The sequence below is a fragment of the Protopterus annectens genome, chromosome 3.part0 (assembly GCF_019279795.1).
Source record: "Protopterus annectens isolate FY-2018-M chromosome 3.part0, PAN1.0, whole genome shotgun sequence".
Lineage (NCBI taxonomy): Eukaryota > Metazoa > Chordata > Ceratodontiformes > Protopteridae > Protopterus > Protopterus annectens.
The window spans coordinates 925,639,192-925,664,306 of NC_056731.1; the positions used below are offsets into that span (position 1 = coordinate 925,639,192).

General features: G+C 36.0%; 1 protein-coding gene across 1 annotated transcript in view; it reads right to left on the reverse strand.

Moving 5' to 3' along the window:
• Positions 1 to 25,115, reverse strand: part of LOC122796629 (leukocyte elastase inhibitor-like) — a 192,464-nt gene that overhangs the window by 129,863 nt on the left and 37,486 nt on the right. Inside the window, exon 2 of the mRNA XM_044065251.1 lies at positions 12,346 to 12,483. Within this exon, the coding sequence (XP_043921186.1) occupies positions 12,346 to 12,483 (138 nt within the window). The remainder of the gene's footprint in view (positions 1 to 12,345; positions 12,484 to 25,115) is intronic.

A 25,115-nucleotide genomic window follows, 5' to 3' on the forward strand; every position in this document is an offset into this window, starting at 1 on the left:
GTGTATGTGTGTGTATATATATATATATATATATATATATATATATATATATATATATATATATATATATATATATATATATATGTATATATCTATATATCTCTGGGTCCCTATCAGTTGATCGAGTTTTCAGAAACTCAAACTCCATATGCTCAAGACCATATGATAAAGTTTTTGAAAACTTGAAGCTTTTGAATGGAGATTACTGTAAAGTGAGGATCGGGAATTTTACCCTTTCTTTCACTGTAGTGCAATTTTTCAGTTGGCATATACAATTTGCAGGGGTATTGGGGTGCAGGGGGGATTGCCCCCTGCATAAATGTAAAAAAACATAGATTTTTGTGGGTTTTTTTTCTTTTTTTTTGTTTTATTTTTTTGATGTTCGAGTTTTAGGAAACTCGATCATATGCTCTCTTTGATATTTTTTCAAGTTTCAGAAAAGTCAATTATCTGACATAGACCCATATATATATATATATATATATATATATATATATATATATATATAATTTATTATTTATTTATTTATTTTCAGTTTGATTACCGGGGAAGTCCACTGGGCCAAGTAGTACCCATTTTCAGTGGAGGCCCGGGGAGAAAAGTTCCAGAGGCAGTACAATCAAGGTTACATACAGTGATAAATGATGATCAAGTTTTCAGAAACTCAAAATTCATACAGACAAGACCATATGATAGAGTTTCCGAAAACTCGAATAGCAAAAAAAATTTTTGCAGGGGGGACAAGCCCACCTGCATCCCCCCACACTCTCTGCAAGTTATACATACCAACTCCAAGACTGCACTACAAAAACTCGATCATATAGTCTCAACCATATGAATTTCGAGTTTCTGAAAACACGATCAGCTGATAGGGAGCCATATATATATATATATATATATATATATATATATATATATATATATATATATACACACACACTTGTTGATTGTAGGGAATGTGCATGTGCCTTTAAATACATAAAGTATGTTAATGCAGTACGGAGGTATGATTATTATCGTCACAGTTAACTACAGAACAAAGACAATAAATATGGTACATAAGAAGGATGCCTGAAAGAAGCATATCATCATTTGAAGGAAGAGCATTGGAAAATGCAATGACAGCCCACCTCTGGATTATACTTGTGCAAAGCTGAAAGCTGTGATTGGGAGAATCCTACAGTTATGGACTTTCCTTGTGTTAAAACACAGCCTATTACCTAGAGGGCTATGTGGACGGAACACTCTTCTTGAGAAGTAAGTGAGGTACAGTTTATTTTTGAGGCTGCAAAGCCAAGTGGGCCAATATTTTGGTTTGTAGAGTACATAACAAACCTTCTCTCAATGTCTTCTTGGATTTACAACATACACACATACACTCACACACACACACACACACACACACACACACACACACACACACACACACACACACACACATACACACATATACACACATTCTGTAAGAAAGATTCAGAGAAGCTAGAGTTTTGACTGTGTAATATCTTAATTCTTCAGTAGTGGAGGTCCATGGGATATATACAAATGACCCCTTAATTACATACCAGTGTTTCAGTTATATGGCTTCTGGGGTTCATTTGCATATATCCCCTAGGCCTTCATTACAGGTAATGCATTCTACAGTGAAAACAATAGCTTGGCTGAGTCTTTTGCATAGGTTTTACTGAATAATTTGCTTGTGTAACCTTTTTACCATGTGTGTGTGTGTGTGTGTGTGTGTGTGTGTGTGTGTGTGTGTGTGTGTGTGTGTGTGTGTGTGTATATATATATATATATATATATATATATATATATATGTATATATATATATATATATATATATAGATATATAGATATATATATATATAGATATATATATATATATATATATATATATATATATATATATATAGATACATACGCACATGGTACCTCATCTTGTATTATTTCATTAATGTCTGATTTATTTCATTGATTCTGCTTAGTTCCATTTAAAACTATATTTGATCCTTCTTCAGGTTTCAGACTTTTGTAGTCAGCTTTATGGATGCCCATTTTGCGTCTTTTAAAGTAATAACTCACAAGGTACTCATTTCGAAAATTATAGCCTGTAGTAAATTTTACACATCAGAAGTTTTACTTGCTGTTTTGCCTGTTCATTTTGTACCTGTTTTTGTCCATGAGGTACAACAATGGATGCACACAGGCAACAATAATGATAAAATAATTGCTTGATGCAACTATATAGCAGGCTAGGGGCAATAGGATACATTGTAACACCAGCTGCAATGAAAACACATAAGACAAATGTATTACACTTGGCTTTTGCAATTCCTGACCTTCCACAAAAAAAGATACCTGCAATGACTCCATCATCACTATGCAGGCTTTTCAACATACATTTGAATTACTTATTTATATCATGTATAAACTTTCACAAAATGTCTTTATTCACTAGACTACGTATCCACTTGTAAAATGCTGTTTTTGTTTCTACAGTATTCACTTGATTATGTATACACTTCTAAAATACAGATTTCTTTCTACAGTATATGTAAATCTTTAATATGTATCATTTAGAGTTTTTCTACCCAGACCTCCACTGAAAAGGGGACTCTGTGCCCAGTTGGATTTTATTGGTCAACAAATGCAATAAATAAATACATACATATATACATACGTACATACATACACACACAAATAAATAATGTAGAGGATATTTATAAATATATCTAGTTTGTACAGCAAGATTATATGACACCATATTACTGAATCCAACTATTCAACTAACAAACTCACTAACTGGCTAACTACAGAAGACATTAAACAACATCTTTAGTTCTACCATAGACTATATTATCTATAATTACCCTAGACTATATTCTGCCATTCGTGCAGTACTTACAGATTAGGATCATACATGGTGGTAAGCACATTAGTATAGGACCTTATGTTACTGCTTTATCTTTATACCTTTTAGACCCATAAAAGCAGTGCACATGTGCATGGTTCTGTTTGTAGAAGCTATAATGAGACCTGCAGTGCAAGTATCCATATTGGGGTTCCTGTAACAATTTGATTTACTCAAGAATTTATAAGTACTATAAAATCAGCAAAATAAAATACTAAAAAGTGCAAAGATGAATAAAAAGAATAAAATTCTGCAGTGGCCTAATCTCAATAAGTTACATATTAAAGTCCAAGTCGAGCAAGTATGATTTAAGGAATCTGTTGAAGCTGCTTAATGTGACAATTCCATTATCCACCATGGCAGTAGATGTGAAAGGTGCAAACCTTTACAAATAAATAGGTGATTAACAGAAGACAGTAACTGTAGCTTTGGAACTACTAATACTCTTAGTGTGTCAAAATAAATAACATGAGGAGGTAGATACCAGCCAAAGAGCTCTTGATGACAAAGGGGCCCAATTCATGTATTGTCAAGACAGACTAGGCCTGGAGCATTATAGAGGCTGTTGTTGTGTCTTTCGGCTTATCCCGGTTAGGGGTCGCCACAGTGGAACTCCGGTCCGCTGGAGCATTATAGAGGAAATTAGACTAAACAGACAACTAATCCAAGCTGAGGAAGACCTTGTGTGACACAGATTTCTTTTCACTATAGTGCTTGTCAAGCACCATCTAGCCTAAAATACTTGTACTGACCATCAATATATCTAGACTCAACTAAATTAATCTGAATGCAAAATCTGAAACATTTTTTTAATTCATACTATATTTTCAATATATTACATGATCAAAATAGGGGAGACTGCAAACCCCACTTACCTAAAACTTAAAATCAGTTAACAGAGAAGCGGATAGGACATAAATCATACAATGAGATAACATCCTTTTGTTATGGATCAGGCAAGACAGCAAGGAAAATTTGGGATGTATAAAATGTATTGCAGGTGATAATTTTAGAACTGAGTGGCTTGTTAGTTATTATTTTGAAAGCCACAAAATAAGCATACATAAAGCTGACTACAGACATCTGAACCTAAGGAAATAAAACTGATGAAAAGTCTTAAGGAGAAGGTTGATAGGGAAATGCTCTGCTATCACAGACCTAAGCGTTTTTTTTGTCAAGAATTCTTACATTTCACAAAATAAAAAAATACTCATACTCATTCAGAGTTGCCCACTTGCATTTTCATATCCCATTCTTTGATTTGTCATGAAGAAAAACAGTAGTCCATTCTGATGGGTCTGGTGATGTAATCTCAAGCCCTACTGTATCACTCTGTAGTACTGATCCTCCAAGGAAAACTATGTGGGCCTCCTCCTTCATCTTCTTCAGGTGAAGCTACAGGAGGCTACTCAGATATAACCACACAATGCTTTAACCAGAGGTACACCCACAGCTTATCCCTGAGTGGCATACAAAAACTACTACCTTTTCGGTGGAAAATAGAATACATCTCTACTGATGTGTGAGCAGTAACATGAGTAAAGTGATATAAGTTCAAAGACAAGCTGTTTCTCCTAGTATTTTTTGAAATCCTCCACAAATTCCTAATGTATGATGAAATCATGACAAATAAATCCTTACAAAAGTCATAATCAAAAACCTTATGCAGTGATATATTTAATTATGAGAGCCAGCAAACAGCATTCTCACCAAAACCTTCCAGGTAGAATTTTCAACTTGTGGTAGCATATTTCATTTCCTTCCTGTTGGTCCTCTAACAACCAAGACTGTTCACACACCTAGGCCAGCACAAGCAGAACTCAAAGTACAACTAAGTGAAAGATGCTCAGCAGTAAAATGTTTCTGAGATTAACCCAGACCATTTCAGGCTAACTGGCCTAATCTTTTTTCAGAATGATGGTAATAGAATCTACAGAAATGCAAAAGACCAAAACAGTTCAAAAGCAGTGATCTCATGTCATTTTCTTCTTCACACCTAAAGCTACCAGTGCTGATCTTATACTTTGTTTGCAGTATATCGCTTGAGATTTGATACATAATACCTGTGCTACTGGTGTCATGTCTGAAAATACCTACTGAGTCCCAAGCACATGCTGTTCCCTAAATATCACCAGTAAGTACTGTGTGAACACTGACCAGTACAATTAGATACTTTGAAGTGCTATGTAATCCTTAAAATAGCAGTAGGCTTTTTTAGCCAATTATATTACAAAGACAGAAAATGTTTACATATATTTGAGTTTGTGTATCTGAAACCTAGAGTTAAATGAAGAGTCTACAGAATGTTACCAACTCCAATAAAAATACATATATGCAGTGGGTATGCTTACTAAAAGTCATGCAAATAGTAATTCTAGCATAACAGTACCAGAAATATATACATTTTAGTCTTATATAAAGCAGCTTACTAAATGAGTATCTGACTTGGTGGCTGAGTTGAGACAATAATGCAACAGGTAGCACACATACTTTTGGTGCAGAAGGTTGTGGGTGCTACCCCACGCCAGGTAGATGGGTTACTGCAGTGCAGCATAAGGGGGGGTGATGTACTCGTGAGTGCAATGTCCTTTGGAGGAGACATTAAATAGAGGGCCCCACCTGCCTGAGTTGCTGGTGACTCATGTGGATGCAAAAGAACCCATTGCACCTATCAAAAAGAAGAGGAGACCTTTATTTATATACAAACATAACTCTTTACAAAATATTTACATATTTACAAATGTACAAATGTATAAATATATTTACACATATTCATAACTTTCTTTACAAACTAAATTTTCACCCCATCAGACTCCACTCCTTTTTTTCCATAACCACCATCTGATTTTGCTAATATTGTTGCTAAAATCCATTTACCATTAAACATAATTTCATTTATTCTTTCATTTCATATAACCCATATGACATAAAATAACTTTTTAACTATTCTTTTAACATATTCTTTACTTCAGTTATAATATATATATATATATATATATATATATATATATATATATATATATATAAAACCATATCCATTTTTATTTTATCCACTTCTTTTATATCTTAAAAAAATCTTCTTTACATAGTTTTCTGCATAATTCTTTTATTCTTTTACATTTCAAAGACACATATTCAGTACCTTCTTCTTCTTGACAATATAAACATATTCTATTACTTTTCTTTTTTATAGCATATTTCTTTTACTAGTAATTTATCTATCAGTTTCCACAAAAAATCTTAAGATTTCACTTTCTTATTACACCGTTTGCTTCTTATTTTATAGCAATTTTCATCTGTTAGATTTTTCCATATAGTAATGCTTTATCATTTCATTTTCATACGATACTTTTCTTTTTTATAGATATCTTCAATTTTTATTTTCCACAAAAATATTTTTGGTAATATTTTATTCTTTTCATTTATATGTTCTTTTTCTCTTTTAATCTTTTTATCATACCCCAAATTTATCATACTCATATTTATATGATTTTTACTACTAATCTGTCTTTTTTATTTAAACATTTTAACACTTTGTACAAATTCAATGAAACAACATATCCCACTTTGTTAATTAACCCCAAACCTCCTTCCTCCTTATTTACATACAAAACTGAGTTCAGTATAAAACCCCATATAAATGAAACATATCTGCAATAATTCCTTTTCAAATACTTTTGGCAACAATAAATACACTTGCTAAGTATGCTGTTTTCCACATCAGTAATTAATTTATCAAAAAAGCCTTTTTCCTGAATGATAATTGATATGTTCTCCAGAAAATACACTTTTTTAAAACTTCTTCTGTTGTTTTTCCCATTGAATTCTACTTACATCTTTATTCCCAAATTTTATACCTAACATAGAAATTTAATTCATTATAAAATATGTACCCCTCATCTTTACTTCATCACCTAAGCCTTTACTTTTCTCTTTATTTAAAGCCATCTCTGTCACCTCTAAACACTCATTGTCCAAGTTATTACTTCCTTTAGCCAAATTTTGATTCTTGCAACTATTATAATGTCATCTGCATATGTTAACAGGACTGTAATTCTTAACCATTCAGGTGTTATAAACCCTGGCTCCTTCATTTTGTAATTTATTTCAAATACTATCACATTCATAACTAATGCAAAGAGTATGCAACTCATTGGGCATCCCTGTCTTACACCACTCTTTATATGCACCTGGCTTAACCAGACATTTATAAGTATTTTTTACTTTATTATTACTATATGTTGACATACATAATTTCCTAACTTTTTCACTTATATTACATTTGTTTCATTATTACCCATAGGTTTATAGATTAGTACTAGGCTAACTGCCCTTGCGAGACATTTTAAGACTAGCCAGTTATCCCCAGTGAGATTCAAACCCTGTACCTTGTGTTTTTAAGGCAAACACCTTAAACATTAGGCCACCCTCCCAAGATTCATGTCCATTTGTATCAACTGCCTTACTAAGGTCTCCTATCATGATTTTCACTTCTTCTTTTCTATTAATAATATCATCAACAATTTCTCTTTCATTAATAATTCTTGACAACCCTTACCATTTATACTAGCTATCTTCCATAATATTTTCCATTTTAGTTTCAAATCTCTTTTGTATTTTCATAAAAATTTTACAATCATTACTATTCAATATAATCAGTCTCCAGGTTTTTAAAAGCCTTCTATCTTCTTTCTTCCATATGAATTTAACTATTCTACTACACAATTATTTATACATAAAATTTTCATTTAACAAGTCAATCAAAATCTATAAAATTTATTTTGACAATCCCTTACATTTTTATACAGTTCATGTCCTGTGGCCAAATATATATTTACTTGTTCTAATACTTTATCTAGCTCATTTAAAGAAATCTCCTTTTCCAACTGCATATTCTCTTTTCTGTGAATGTTTTACTTTCCATGTTTTTTCACCTTTACCTTCTTTTTTCTTTAAACATTTCTTGTGCATATTGTACTACACTACTCACAATCCTTTCCTGAGTTTTTTTTCTAACTCTCCTTTTACATTTTTTTATTTCTTTCATTACACAACCATATTCCTGTACTAATCTGCTTGAGTAACTCAATAGTTCTTCTCTTCTCTTTTTCTTTGCAAAACCATTGTTGTTTAAATAACAGTTTTTTGTATTTTTCTTGATTTCTTTCATATAACTAATTTTCTTTGTCAAAGTACTTTCTATCATTATGTTCTACATCTTCTGATGCATCATTATTTACTAATTTATATTTTTCTTTCTCTACTTTTCTCACATCATATTCCCACTGTAAAAACAACATTTTTTTATATTTTCTATATAGTTCTTCTCTTCTCTTTTTCTTTGCAAAACCATCTTTGCTTAAATAACAGTTTTTGTATTTTTCCTGATTTCTTTCATATAATTAATTTTCTTTGTCAAAGTACTTTCTATCATTATGTTCTAAATCTTCTAATGCATCATGGTATATGCTGCTATGTGTCAAGTATGTGCTGCCTATTATATAGGCAAAACTGAGTGAAAGCTCAAGAAATGCATATACGAGCATCAATATGCCATCACTAGACAGGATGAGTCAAATGCTTTGGCTAAGCACAATATGTTACATCAAAACCACCACTTCAAATTTACTGTTTTGAAACACATAATGCCAGATGATAGGGGTGACCCTTGGCAAACACAATTGGAGATAGAAGAACTATGCTGGCAAATACGTACAGCTTCCTATATTCATCCAGGGCTCAATGACCATGTGTCAATTGGGTGTTTACTGAAGTATTTAGCCCTGGGTGCTCTGGTTTCCTCCCACATCCCAAAGACATGCAGTAGGTGGATTGGACACTCTAAATTGGCCCTAGGTGTGAGTGTGTGCGTGTGTGTGCCTTCTGTAGAAGGTTGGGCACCGGGCTGGCAACTCAACACCGTAAAACTCCACTGCCGATCATGAGTGAACAGATGATCCACTGTGGTGACCCCTAACTGGGAAAAAAGCTGAAAGAAGAAGAATCGTTTTCCTTTATTTCTAGCGATATTGCAAGATGATCAGAAAATCTTGTTTCAACTATCTCCCCTTCTCTTATAATTAAACCTCCTGTTACTATAGAATAATATATTTCAGTTCTATACATATCCCTTTTGTAAGTCCATGAATTTTTGTCCCAAAGTTTTAACGTACCACATCTTATAATTTGTAACATTTTTCTTGTATCATTCGCTCTCCTTTTACACTTGCCTATTAAATTGGAGTTAAAGTCTCCTGTTATTATAATATTCATATTTATCACTACATAGTCTAAAATCTTAAGAATAAGCTTCCCCCTTCTTTACAATTAGTATAACCATATACTGTTATAATTCTATGCACTTGTTCTTTCCATTTTAAATCTACAATGGTTAATCTTCCCATTTTGCTAAAATTACAGCTAATATCTTTATTGTATTTCTACAGAATATGGTTATACCAGAACATCTCTAATTTCCCATATTCTTGGTTATCTTTCCTCCCCATAGTTTCTCTGTTTGCAATATTTCATCATTTGTTAAAAATCTTGTATCTTCTAATATAACTACATCTACATCACATGTATTATACCACTCCAAAATCCCTATTCTTCTTACTGTATTCTCAATACTCTTCACATTTATAGAAATCACTCTAAAATTTTAATTTTATCTTATCCTTATATTCATGATTTCACAGGTTCATAGGTAAAAAATACAGTAGCACTGACATGCATAAAAGTCACACTGGTTAACATTACCCCTACTGTCGAAAGAATTGTATGGACATACTAAACAATTATTTTCCACAGTGTTCACAATTCAGGATAGACTTTGGTCAACCTCATTAAAATTGAAGTTCTGCATTGCTTTAGCAGGAAGACAGCAGTTCTATTCAACAGCTGTCAGTGCATTGTAAGGGTTTAATAAATTCTATCTCCTTTTTTAACAAGCACATATTTTTATGAATTTTTGCAATGCTTGCAACGGTTTTAAACATATATATATTTTTTACACGCTTTATTTTTAGGATGGATTTTATTCTTAGGCTGAACATTATATTTTTATTTCTTTAACAAAATTTGTACTATTTCCATTTAAGGTCAGTAATTTACCTAGCAACTTCACAATTAATCAATTAAGTTATTAAGATCACATGATCAACTTTCAAGAGTATAAAAGACTTGGAACTATTTGTGTTAATGAACTTGATAAAGCCTGGTACAACCAGGCGAAAGCGCTTGTTTTGAGCTTGTCTTTTTGTCCAAATAAAGGATTTATCGTACTAACTGGGTTGCTTATTGAAGATTGCATCTGCTTTTTCTATTGTTCCAGTTGGGATTTACTTCTGCTACTTGTGACATTACAGTTGAAAGCTGAGCAATGCTGGTATTTGCTTGTGGAGTTTTCCTGTTACTGGTTTGTGTTTCTTTTACTTTTTGAGTCCCTACTCTCCTCCACATTTATCATGCTTGGTATATGCACATTTTTTCTCTTTCTATTTTAACACAATATTACAATCCCATCCACCAGTCCATAAACCTATTTTATCATATACTTTTGCAATGTTCAGTACTTCTTTGCATAAAGTTTTCCAGTGCTCTCTTTCCACCTCTTTTCAAAATTGTACATGAATTTTGTTTTTTGTTTTCCCATTAAATGTTTTTGTCTTTCATTTTTTTTTTCATTTTCTCCAAGAAAACTTTCCATTGAAGAAACAGTCTTAACTATTTTGTCACAAAATGTCTCTTTGTTAATAAGAATAAATGCTCTCACCTCATGTGCTTTTACAGCCAAAGGTGCTATTAAATTGTCCCACACTTCATATCTATATATTTCTTTACCTTTACTTTTAATCCTTACCATGTACTTCAGTTTTTCATTTTTTCTGGCTTTTTCTTTTTTGATACTCCCCTTTTGCTTTTTTTTTACTTTCTCTGCATATGTCTCTTTACAATCTCACCACTCTTCTTCAGGATTGTCTCTACATCCTCCTTTTGTATTTTCTCCATAATGTCTCTCCAGGAAGCATCTCCTCCATTTTCTGGCTCACTCTGTATCACCATTTCTTTAAGTAAATCATCCTACAACCCTCCCAATTGGAGGGTTGTAATTATACAGCCATCATTTGCCAGCTCATCTCCATCAAACAGATTTTTTAAACATCTCCTCGGAATCCTGCATGCATTCTCTTGTCTCGATATTGGCTTTCTTCTCCATTTCTCTCACCACTCCATTATGTCCTTATCTCTACATCTGCCTTCCTGTTTCTACAGGCTGCCTCTGTATCTGGAATGGAAACAGGAAGTGCTCATGCAAAATGGGTCCCACTCATACAACAATGATAAGTAGTGGAAGTTCCCCGGTGTCCTAGCCAGTTTTCCCCTCATAGTATAAACACCAATGCTGGTCTCCCCTGAAAAGAGGCTGTTAGCCTAGTGGGACCAATCCAGTCAACAAAAGATAAATAAAAATGAAAAATAATAAAAGGTCAAAACTGACATTATGGAGAAGCATTTGAGTAGATGGTGAGACATGGAAGTAGAATAAATGCTGACTATAGACAAATAAATGTCTTATTAGAAAGTAGACTGTTATTTAAAATGCCATAAGTATTGCTCTTCAAAGAAAGTAACAAATGCAAATGCAACAGACTGAAACGTTAATCATTTGGTAAGTAGGATGTTATAGTACAGAGCATGGTCCAGATAGCATAGAATACAGCAAAACTCAACTGTGCAATACATATTAATGTACAGTACAGAGCTTCTTAATACACATTTAAGCAAGAAAAAAGGCACGTGAAGTAGAACTGAGCAAATAAAAGCTTTTAAAACTAACAAAAGAAAAATACACAAATATCTATATTATAAAAGTTGAAGCAGAGCTTAGATCTGATTGTTCATGTTATTTGTTAAGGAAAAGGGTACAGAGTATCCATGCAAACCTTTACACTACATACTGTGCAAAGCATATGTTCAGAAAAAGATGTTTAGTATTAACAAGGACAGAAGCAAATCTGAAAATTTGAAAGTAGATATTGCGAGTGTTGTAGCCATTACAAGTAATAGAAATTTAGAGGAATAAGCATACTGTTTTATAACCAACTGATATTGTATTACAATTAGATAGCAAAACAAGTGAAGATAGCAGAAGTTCTTAATGTGAGACCTGCCAAAAATAGTCAAAAGCCACTGGCCTATTGGGATTAACCTGGAGAGCAAATCATAAATAAATAATATATAGGCACATTCTGGGAGAGAAAATCTAAAGAAACTGCTTATCAAAAATGAAACTCTATAAAATAAGAAATGGTTATGTTAAAACGAGTCACCGCTAGTTTTCACACTCTAGCAGATGCTAAATGTAGCTATATATATTTTTTTACCATAAAAATATTATGCCACAAGAAGGACATTTGTTCTTATTAACTTACCTGTACAAAATCAAATGTCTTCTCTCCAAAGAGACGGTTAGCAATTTTTATCTCATACAAACTGCTTGGGTTGTTGATCACAGCATTCAGTGCCTTGAACTGTCTATGGACATCTGATGTTTTGGCATAATGGAGAATCTGCAGAACATCAAAGAAGTGAAATTAAGCAAATAAGGTGCACGACAACAGAAAAAATGGGCCCGATTCTAAAGGACTTGCTCTCTATGCAAGTGACCACTTACACTGAAAGCAGGCTGAGCTGACAGTAGGTTTTTTGGAATCCGACCCCTGGTGTAAGCCTGTTTATATGTAGGCCTTATACTGAAGTAAGTCACTTACACTGAGAGCAAGTTTTTCAAAATCAGGGCAGTCTTACACTGAGAGCAACTGTCTTGGAATCTGGTCCCGTGATTAACATCAAAATGTACAAAACGTCTGCTGGTAGGACATAAATTTCATAAAGATTAATTTTATTAAAAAGGATTGTTTAAGTAATTTTCTGTATGTGTAACTACAGCAACACAGAAAATAATTGGTTCTTATAAGCATCGTTATCATAACCAACTGATAGTCAATCATATTGTCTATATTCAGAAAAACATAACAAGACATTCAATAAAAGTGCAAATATATGTAATTAACCTAGGCTTTGGGTGAAAAAAGGTATGGGGACCAGCCTGCTAACCCAATAAAATTAGAACTAGTTAAAAAGAAAAACACAGTTTAAATAAACAAACAACTAACATAAAACAAACAAATACATGACTAATCAAATAAATAAAGAAACAAACAAACAAAAAACTGTGTAGCTGCACTTCCTTTGTTTTCAATGGTTTGGCTGTTTGCATCATATATCTTCTCTCCAAAGAGAAGGTTGGCAATTTTCATCTCATATGAACTGCTTGGGTTGTTGATCACAACATTCACTGCTTTGAACTGTGTATGGACTTCTGCAGTTTTGGCAAAATAGAGAATGTGCAGAACATCACAGAAGTAAAATTAAGCAAACAAGGTACACAATGTAATTGATAACAGAAAAAATGGGTCCGATTCTAAAGGACTTGTTCTCAATGTAAGTGACCACTTACATTGAAAGCAGTCTGACAGCAGGTATTTTCAAATCTGTTCCCTAGTGTAAGCCTGTTTATATATATATGCCTTACACTGAAGTAAGTCACTTACACTGAGAGCAAGTCTTTCAGAATCAGGGCAGACTTATATGAGTGATGATGCTTTAAAATAACATACCCCGTTGTTGTCTGCTTTAATAGCTCAGTGGTAGAGCAGCTGGAATGGTGATCTGGCATCACAGGTATAATTCTCAGCTAAAACATACACTTCTTTAAGGCTGTGCTCCTGTATTTTAGCCAGAATCTGACTCCAAAAGTAACTAATTGATTCTGCATGTTGTTGTACTTGCTTCTTTTCCCTCTTCGTCTAATAAATTTCCAGAGATATGTACATAGGTGGATACGGGTATTTTAAAGACACTGCCCAGAAGTAACTGAAAATATAGCTTTCATTCCCCTTCATCAGTGGGATAGAAGGCTATAGCCCTCAGTACAGCCTACGTGACCTGATTTTGAATAGTGGCTTGGGTGCTTGATAATGCATGCAAGGAGGATGGGTGTTCCCATCCTTGGTGGAGGTGTGCATGCTCAGGACACATTCACATGGATGATTTCTTTGGTGGAGAATGTGGAAACAACTGCATGGTATTGTCTAATGGTGGGTACTTCAGCCCCTTGTGAAATAAGAGGAGGTGCAGCACAGACACCCATTATACACTCCAGTTATTGAGAGATGCAGGTGAGGTGAAAAGTAGAAAGGAAACACTCCTTGGAAGTAGATGGCATAGAAGTCTCAATCCCCCACCAGCTCTGAACATTGGTTAACATTAGCCCAGTCATAGCTAATTGGGCTTGGGAGATGCTGTGGATAAGGAAAGCCATGGGAATAGTGGGGAGTCAAAAATGAGAAAAACATATGTACAGTTTACAATTAATTCACAAGTTATATAGCAGTTTTCAAACAGAAATATATACTCAACAACAAAAATAACTACATGTACAGTTTTTCCTATCATTTAAGTATGAAGTCCAAATACCTAGCAAATTCCTGAGCCAGCTAAGATAAAGATGTTGCAAGCACCAAAAGAACCTGTCCTCTATCCACAGCCTCCCACTTCAAGGCCATAATTATACAGTTTTTCTAGGATTTCTCACTGTAGGCAATTGGAGACATCAATCCTTCTTGAGAATCCCTCTACAAGCATAAGGAAACATCTCTGATTGAAGCACAATGGCTATCTCATTCAAATTCCAGTCCTCCACTACAGAACTGAGTAAGCCTCTCCCTTGAGACTGTAGAGAAACTGCCTTGGTTTAGAAAACCCCTTGTTTTATACAAGAAGGTCACCAAAGCAATAGATGAAGTCAAAATGGTTCACACTGCCCACCTTAACCTGGCCAAATCATTTGGCACAATACCTAATGTGGGCATTGTTGACAAACTCAAGAGGTTAGGTACAAACCCTTTTGACACCCAGTGGATATCTAGCTGGCTCACAGACAGGACCCAAGAAGTTAGAGTTGGGAGTCCATCTCTACAAAGATGCCAGTCACAAGCGGAGTCCCTCAGGAATCGGTCCTGGGACCAGTCCATTTTAGCATTTACTCCTCTGAAGTCAAGGCCAATGTCAATGGCCTCTGGCTGACTAAATTTGCAGCTGATTGCAAATTAGGAGCAGTCATTGAATGCCCCCACTAACATAAATGCTCTCCAGGAAGGGCTGACACAGACAAATAACTGGTGTCAGTGCCATGGACTAAAACTAAATGCCAAGAAATGCATAATAGTGTCCTTTGGGATGTCACCCATCTCTGATAACTATCAAATTGACAACATACCCCTAAGAATTAATCCAGTAGTCAAGTACTTGGGGACATGCACAGGCAGTAATTTAGCCTTTTACCATCACATGTCTACAGTATTAAGGAAATCATTCTATGTTGTGCAACTTATAAACAACGGTATGGCATCTAGGATCAGGTAGAGAAGGCATAGTGGTGCAGCAGTTAGCATTGTCGCCTCACAGTAAGAGGTTCTCTGATTATATTCTCAGCTGGGATGCCTTCTTTGTGGAGTCTCCATGTCCTATCTGTGTTCACATGGGTTTCCTCCAGGTGCTCCAGTTTCCTCCCACATTCCAAAGACATGCATCTGGAGCATTTCTCCCTGGGCCTCCGCTAAAAATGGACTATGTCCTAGTCAGACTTTCCTAGTAAACAAATGTTAAATAAATAAAATAAGTCAGTGTCTCACTGTACTAAGCATTCATCATGCTTATTATTGAGTACAATGCCCTATTTGGTATGTACCTAACTAGGCATATCCAACATAGAATATCCGCAGAGGTTCCACACTAAAAGAATACAAGGTATAAGTAACATGTCCTTTGCAGACTGCCTCAAGACCCTATCCCTGTATTCTGTCTCCTACAGGTTGTTGAGAGGAGATATATCCATGGCATACAAGGCATTGTCGGAGTCTACTTTAATAGACCTCCTGCATATCCACAAAACAAACAGCACCAGAATTGCTTTTCTAAAGAGTTAAACTTTACCTGTGATATAAATAGGGCCTGCTGGAGAGATAGGTCTGTATCCCAGAAAATACCCTTTCTCTGGAATGAGCTCCCCATCTATATGAAACAGAGTTCCTCCCTAACCCAATTCAATGTAACTTGGACAATTGGATGGGGAATAAGAAATTCATCCCTGGTTTGGCACCTATCTCTCTAATGGACATAATCAGCCTGTAAATGGTTTACCTCTCAGGGCCCTGCTTGTAAATGTTTAATCTCCCAAGCTCCTGCTTACACTCATCAAGAGTACCAGAAATTTGTCTGAAATTTGGGATACATGGCTAGGCTTGAAAATGCCCTTGTGGTCGTTAGCCAACTAAACAGCTATGAGCCTATGAACCCAAGAATAAATCATAATTTGTATCATAATGACCCATTATTACAACATGTACGAATTTCTCCTCTAACTGATCCATAGCTCTGCCTGACTACTCTTAAAGAAACAGAACTGTTTATACAATATTTGCATAACACAATGTCATTAGCAATGCTTTAAAGACAAAATACTTAGAATAATGCATTTGTTGTACTATATATCACATATAGAATATAATACCCCCCAAAATGCTAGATGACCCTCATCCCAGCTCAGATCTCTTGAGCTTTGAACTTAAATGAAGGATCATGGGACCTGGACAATCATTAGCATCTTTGTGTACAAAACCAGGTTTATATTACATGTCAAAATCAAAAGTCTGTATGGAAATAATCCATTTATATGTCAAAACTGCCATCTTACTGCTTATGTAACCATAACAATGGGACATGATCAGTCACCAGAAAAAAATGTTTACTCTGCAAATTATATTGGCCTGAGTGGAGTGCCCACTTTATTGACAAGTATTCTTTCTCTCTCAATGGCAGAATATTTGTATTGTGCTTCACTGAGTTTCCTGCTTGAAAAGCACATTAGGTGCTCCTTGCCCCAGTCTTCTCTGACAAAACTGTTCCCCAACCAACTTCTGCGGCATCACTATAAACTCTGAAAGGAAGGTGAAAACCTGATGAAAACAAAACGGGTTCAAAGTATAACAGGAATTTCAGTTTGTTAAAGACTGCATCTGCCTCTCCTGACCATCTAACCTTTGTAGGTGGCTCACACTACAGTCTATTAAGGGACAAGCTATGGTAGGAAAGTTTTTAACCAACTGTTGGTAATATCTTCCTAACTATAAAATGATCTTCCTAACTTATTTGTGGTTGGAATTGACCTTTTCTTTATGGCTTCTACTTTCTGTAACTGAAATCGTATTAGCTCCTCAGTCATATATCTAAATATTTTGGTTGTTCCATACAGAGTTTATTTTTGTCAGCCTTCCCAGCTTGTCCTGCTTTCATCATAGCTGTTAAGACTGGTTGTTACCTAGGGAGATTGGGGTCTCAGTCTCAGTACTATCCTATCATATCATCTTGGTATGCCTCTGCATAGGAGTCATGGGGCTCTAGTATTATTATGTTCATTAGCCACTAAAAGGTGGGTGGAACCCCATGTAATTAAAAGGGAATTACAATTAAATGGCAGACTTTTCCTGTTATAGACAATGCTGTTCTCTTTTTATCCTCAGATATCCTTTGGTTAGCTCTATGGTGGCTAAGTATCTTGTATTACTTAGTCTTTCTATAAGTTTATTCATACCGGGCATAGTATGTGTCAAATGTTGATGCATTTAAATTTTCTATGGTCACTACACAGTGTGTTGAGCCATTCAACTTTCCCGCTAGAGCAATCAGATTGCTCCTTTCACTCCGTGATTCCTCTAGCACACCCAAATCCAATATGTTCTCAGCTTCCTGTTTTACTGATCTCTTTTCTGCTTCAGGTGCTTCATATGGATTTCACTTCCTGCAGGTGTCTGTGTACTATGTTCTTATAGATTTATCCTGCCAGACCAATCTGAAAAAAAGATCTTTATTTATGGCTAGAAATTCTATCCCTTCTTATTCCCGTGTCTTAGAAAATGACTCGCCTATCTAAACAGTAGGAATGGGTTCCTTTCTTGGCTGCATTTTTTTCTACTACTGTGCTACAACTCACTCTTGAAGATTCATCTTCCTTCCATTCTTTCATCACATAGATGTGATAAATCTGATCTGGTTTTCATTTATTAGTCAGTTTGACCTTATAATACACCTCATTTATATTTTCCAAGATTTCAAATGGGCATACTACTATTAAGTGATAGTTTGGTAAAATTTCAAGCCCCCCCATAAACCTTGAGAATACAGTTGCTTATGTGTAATTGTTCACTGAAACCCTATATAAGTATGTTATTAGCTGCACAGAGGGAGCTGTACCCACTAAGAATAAATACTGAACTAACTCAAAAAATAAGCCACCCTAGTAGAATCACAACATCAGTAGGCTCTATAATGAAAGGAAGAAAATAATTGCAAAAATTAGGAAGTGTAGCACCCAGCAGGACAAAAACACTCATCAAACAAACAGCTCAAAGAAAATATAAAGTCTACCAAATCCAAATTTAAGGAAAATTGGACCTCCCAGGTCACCCACAAGGAGTCCTTTAGTTATGCCCACAACCTCAAATGTAATACATACTTGTGTGCAGATCTCATTGTTTATGGAACCACCTATGTCAAGTCAGAGGATATAGCAAATCTGCTGGCAGAAAAGTTCAGCTCTAACTTTATCCCTTTCTCCCCTCAATCTCCCCTCTGGAAATACTATCAAATATAACTCCCCCTTCTAACAGTAAGGAACAGGTCCTCAATGCTCTCTCACTAAGACCAAGAACACTTCACTGATGTGTCCAGACAATATCCCAAGATGCCCTCTAAATAGCACGAAACATGACATATCGGGCTCTCTGGAATTGCTATTTAACCATATCCTCCAAACAGGCGTCATGCCTAATGAATGGAGACAGTAACAGTTATCTATCTGCACAAATGTGAGCCATCTACAGAACCTGGAAACTGCAGACCCATAAGTCTCACTAGTCTGATATGCAAAGCATGGAAGATATTCTCATGAAAATTATCAGAATGACATAGGAAAACTCCAATCCCAGGAACCAACCCAATTTGGTTTAGTCAAGGGTATGTCATGCCTACTGAACTTGGTGGACTTTTTTGAGAAGGTCACCAAAACAATTGATGACAGCAACAAAGTTCACACTGACTACCTTGACCTAGCAAAGGCATTAGATATACACCACTTGGGCATTGTTGACAAACTCAAGAGGTTAGGTACGGATCTCTTAAGTCACCTGGTGGATAGTCAGCTGGTTCACAGACAGGACCCAGGACATTAGAACTGGGGAGTTCACCTCTACAAAGAGGCCAGTCATAAGCAGAGCCCTTCAGGGATCAGTCTTGGGACTGCTGCTTTTTGGCAATTACTTCTCTGAAGCCAAGGCCAAAGTTAAGGAGCTTTGGCTGACCAGATTTGCAAATGATTGCAAATTAGGAGCTGTTATAGAATCCCCTACTGACACTAATGTTTTCTAGGAAATTCTGATACAGACAAATACATTTTGTCAGAGCCATGGACTAAAACTAAATGCCAAGAAAAGCATAACAGTATCCTTCATGATGTCATCCACCCCTGGCAACTATCATATTGACAACACACCCCTAAGTGTCGATCCAGTAGTCAGGGACTTAGGGACACACATAGACAGCAATCTAACATCTGACCATCACCTGTCTACAGTAGTGAGGAAATCAATCTATGTTGTGCAACTTATAAACAAAGGTATGGCATCTAGGTTCAAGAAGGTCATTGTTCCACTGTAGTCAGCATTCATTAGACCTGTCATTGAATACAGTGCCCCCTTTGGTGTGTACCTAGCCACACACATCCAAAAACTGGAAAATTCATAGAGGTTTCTCACTAAAATAATATATAACATAAGTAACATGTCCTATGCAAACCGCCTCAAAGCCCTATCTTTGTATTCTATCTCCTACAGGCTATTGAGGGGCTATCTATGCCCAGCATACAAGTGTTGTCAGATCCATGTCTACAAACAAACAGCACCAGAATTACCCATTCTAAAGGGTATACCATCATATGTTCGAAAGCACATTTTCGAATGTGCTTATATGCGAACAGTTTAGCCGAATTCCGTCACATTGACTTCCCTAAATGTCATAAAAATATTGAATTTTGACATTTCCGATCACTCCACCACCAAAACAAGTGCTACCATGGGTCAAAAAGGGGGCGAGATTTTGTAATTTGGCGTTTCGGTTTTCACGATTTTTGAATTTTGCGGTTTGCAGTTCATGGCAGCAGTTTCAAAGATGTGGCTGTCGAACTTATGAAGGTATACCTTCTAAAGACTTAAACCTTGCTTGTGATATAAATAAGACCTGCTGGAGAGAAAAGTCTATATCCCAGAGACTACCCCTTCTCTGGAACAGGCTCCCCATCCATGTGAAGCAGAGTTCCTCCTTACCTCAATTCAAGTGCAACTTGGATAACTAGATGGAGAACAGGAAATTCATCCCTGGTTTGGCACATATGTCTCTAATGGACAAGAGCAGTCTGTAAATGGCTCATCTCTCAGGTCCCTGCTTGTAAATGTTTATCTCCCAAGCCCCTGTTTACACTTACCAATGGTTTGTCAGAGATTTGGGATGTATGGCCAGGCTTAAAACGTTCCTAGCTGTCTTTGTCCTAGTGCAAACCTATGAACCTACAAACATATTATACTCCACCCAAGCTACCCATTCATTGTTCTCAAATATAAACAGGATTTCTCTGGTTATGAGTGTGGGATTCCTTAATTGCTAACTGTCTTTAACTTTAACTCCTTTACCTACTTGTATTTTCTTAGATACAACTTCAGTTGTTTTCTCTTAATATCCCCCTTCCTCCCTTTCTCTTTCATTCTCACTCACTCTTTCTCCCTTTTCTCAACAAAAATTTTTGTTCTTTTCAATGTGTGCATATTTTAATATTACTAACTGCAAATATACGCATTATTTTCTTCCATGGTATTTTTTCTGTGCATCAATGCATTTTATTCTATAATGTAACAATAAAATATGTATAATGTGAATGACTTATACAGCTTTGCAAGTGAAGATTTTCTCTACTGTTTTCACTGAAAATGGTTTCTCTATACTAGACTTTCCTGGTTTCCAAACACAGATAGGTAAATATATAAACAAGCAAGCAAACAGATAAACAAAACAAATAAATCTGCATAAAGTAAATCACTTCCTTCTGGTTCAACTGATTCTCCTATCTCATGGGTCTGTCTGCCTTCCAAATTCACATGTAGTCCTTTTATAATGTGACGTATAAAAAAACAATATTGGTAGATACTTTAGCTATTACAAACTTCTTCCCTTCTAGAAAAGGAAATCCATAACAACAAGCTAGCACAATCTGTAAAAGCATGTGGTAATATGCAAAATTATTCTTTTTTTTCAGAAATGCTTATGCATGCGTAAAATAAGCAGCACAGATCATGGCAGTCCTATAGACATCCTTATGGCTTTACTATGTGTTTTTTCTTGTACCAAGAAAATGTATAGTTTTTTGAAAAGTTCATAGAAGACAGGGAAGGGAGAATGGGATTAGAAAGAGAAAGATGGACTTAGTAAAAAGTGTGAGTGATCTTATTGGTTTTGCCAGACGGCAAGTATTTCCACTTTCTCTGCTCTGCAATCTTTATCTGCCACCTCCACATTGCCTTTTTTTTAAAACAGCTTATTTGGTTTGGATTGTTCTTCCTGAATGAATAAATAAATCTGCTTCAAGCAAAAGAGACATTTACAGTAGGAGAAATTTTGAATGCTTTGCTGTTTGCATGCATTTGCTTTTTTCCTCAATTTTCTTGAAAACATCCTGCAAAAGTTGTTCAAACATAAGTTTTTCTTAACTGATTAAATAAGAATCTGTTCTTTGCCTTTTTTTTTCCAGTTAGTTAATTCCACTCGTGTGCATGCTTTCTGATACTGTGCCTCAGGCTGTGCTCCTGGCAAAGGCATCTGTGGCATCGTGTCTGTATCTAAGTGCAGGTCTACCAGCTTTTATGGAAATCTGGAACAATCTATACAACCTTTGCTAAAGGTGACATCATATACTTCTGCCATTATCTCATCCATCTGCACAAGGATGTCTTCATGACATTTGGGCACATGGCTCTGAAACTTACTCAACTGAGGCCTATGGTAGAGGATGACACTTGCTACTCAAAACAAGGAAAGATCTTGCTGTATCTGTTATTGGTGACTGTGTTACTGGTTAGAGTTAATCTGTTTTAAAGACCCATGAAAACCCAGAGAACAGGGAACAGAACTCATGTGCAACTTCTGGTGAGATCTGATAAAAATTGCTGGATATTGCTAATCTTTTTTTAACCTAAGAGAACGTTTACATCTGACAACATATCAGGTCCATATATACCATGATTGTGTTTATCCTTTCTTATAAGTCCTCAGTTTGTTGACCAACCTGACCGCCAGCTTTACTCACAGTTATTACAGTCAACTTCCAATGCAAGACAACATTCAGGGCTAACACATGCTTGTAATTTCATAAAATGTCAGAATATGTCTGTTCTTATGAAATAATGTCATTATTTTCTTAATTTCAGCATTTAACTATACCATTTTGGGCTAATTTCTATCTCTTTCACTGCCCTGCTATAAAAAACACATTTGTGCGGTTTTTGTGCTTGTATTCTGCTCAGCAGGTGTCTTCCAGGTGTCCTACAGAGTCTACAGCAGCAGAGAGACAAAAGAGAGACTTTGGAGTGATTAAGTATCATTTTTCTGCTTTTCTTGCTGTCTTAAACTAATTCCGCCTAAAACGCCAATTTTTTTTAGCATTTCTGTGATTTAAAAATTTTGTTATTGCTACATATTGCACTTATTTGCTGCCTGCACTTGAATTAAGTTGTTTTTGTGCTTAAATAATCTGCTTAACTGTTCTAGGCTACAACTTAAGTGCGATAGCCTTTTCTGTGCATTTAAAGTGTTGTTTTGATTGTATCTTCTCTATTTTCGGGAAAAAAAAAATATATATATATATATATATAGATATGGTTCTACCTGACTTCGTCGACAGCGCAGAAGACCGACAGCGGAATTCGGAGCTCCAGAAGACCGAAAACGAAGAAGACCGACGCGAATCGCGAGTGGCAGAACATCGACAATGCAGAAGACCGACACGACGGATGACAACACCAACGCCGAGGATGCCGACATGGGGAAAGGCTGTGTGAGTATGCGGTAGTGACGGACGTTAGGGTGCGAGGCAGGTAAGTGTGGAGATTGACGGTCTGTGGGGATAGGGGTGGGTTAAGTGAGTTAGGGTTAGGGAGCGATAGGGGTGGGTTAAGTGAGTTAGGGTTAGGGAGCGATAGGGGTGGGTTAAGTGAGTTAGGGTTAGGGAGCGATAGGGTGGGTTAAGTGAGTTAGGGTTAGGAGCGATAAGGGCGGGTTAAGTGAGTTAGGGTTAGGGAGCGGGTAGGTAAGTGTGCGATAGTGACGGACCTTAGGGTTAGGGTAAGGTTTAGTGTGGGCTTGTAAGGATTTTGGTGTGCTTGTGTTGTGTGTGTGGTTTGTGGAATGGGGATGTGTTTTGTTTTTAATAATTGTTATTGTGGTGTGTGCAGTGTATGGGGTTTCGTGTTTGTGTACCGTCGGTTATTTCGTTGTCGGTTATGTGTGGTTTCGTGTTTATGGACTGTCGAATATGTGGTGTCGGTGATGTGGTTGTCGGTGTTGTGTGGTTTCGGCTATGTCAGGTAGAACCATAGATATATATATATGTATATATATATATATATATATATATATATATATATATATATATTTATACTTGTTTCTCACCTTTCTGAACTAGTAAAGTCCAGTTTTCAGGTTATTGCTGAATCCAGGGCTGTATTACAAGTTTCTGTGTTGCCCATACCTTACTTGGATAGAAGGAAGTTTTTTGTTCACCTTTGAGAGAGGGGAACTTTGAGTAGCCTATCTGTCCCCGGAGGAGTGGTTTCAGCCCAGAAGTTAGTAGTTTATTGGTCATTTTAGGCTAATTTCTATCTCTTTCACTTCCCTGCTATAAAAACCACATTTGCGCTTTTTTTGCTCTTGTATTCCACTCTGCAAGTACCCTCCAGGTGTCCTACAGAGTCTACAGCAGCAGAGAGACAAAAGAGAAACTTTGGAGTGATTAAGTATCATTTTTCTGCTTTTCTTGCTGTCTTAAACTAATTCCGCCTAAAATGCCGATTTTTTTTTTTTAGCGATTCTGTGGTTTAAAAAGTTTGTTATTGCTACATATTATACTTATTTGCTGCCTGCACTCGAATTAAGTTGTTTTTGTGTTAAATAATCCATTTAACTGTTGTAGGCTACACATTAAAGTGTGATAGCCTTTTCTGTGCATTTAGTGTTATTTTGATTGTATCTGCTCTATTTTCTGAAAAAAAATATATACTTATTTCCCGCTTTTCAACTAGTATAGTCCAGTTTTCAGGTTATTGCTGAATCCAGGGCTGTGTTACAAGTTCCTGTGATGCCCATACCTTATTTGGATAGAAGGAGGTTTCTCTGTTCACCTGTGAGAGAGGGTAGCTTTGAGCAGCCTAACTTGCTCTGGAGGAGTGGTTTCAGCCCAAAATTTGGTAGTTTATTGGCCATTTCAGGCTAATTTCTATCTCTTTCACTTCCCTGCTATAAAAACCACATTTGCACAGTTTTGCATGCTGGGCAGCGCCGGTTAGCTAGGGTTAAACTATTGCCGGCTCCACGTAGTCTACTCTTCAATTTTTCCATTTGAACTAGACAAACCTTCAACTTTAGCACTCAAACCATTCATTTCACAGCCAAGCACTTGCTAAAAACTCATAGCAAGCACTAATTAATCCTAGCACTAGACCCCCCTATATTGTCCAGAAGGACAAGACTCTCTATTCATCCCCACCAGCCAATCAGAAAAACAGCTTACTCTACCTATTCAGGCATGTTCAAAGGGCAGTTTCCGGTGTACTCTCCAGTCCAACTGGTGAATCTGGGCATTTTGAGGCAATGCTACAACTGCGTCATGTACACAGACAACCCTCTCCTCCTACCACCAAACACTAATATATGCGAGAGATGCAATTATGCAGCCAAACTGGAGGCAAAGCTCTCTCAACCCAAG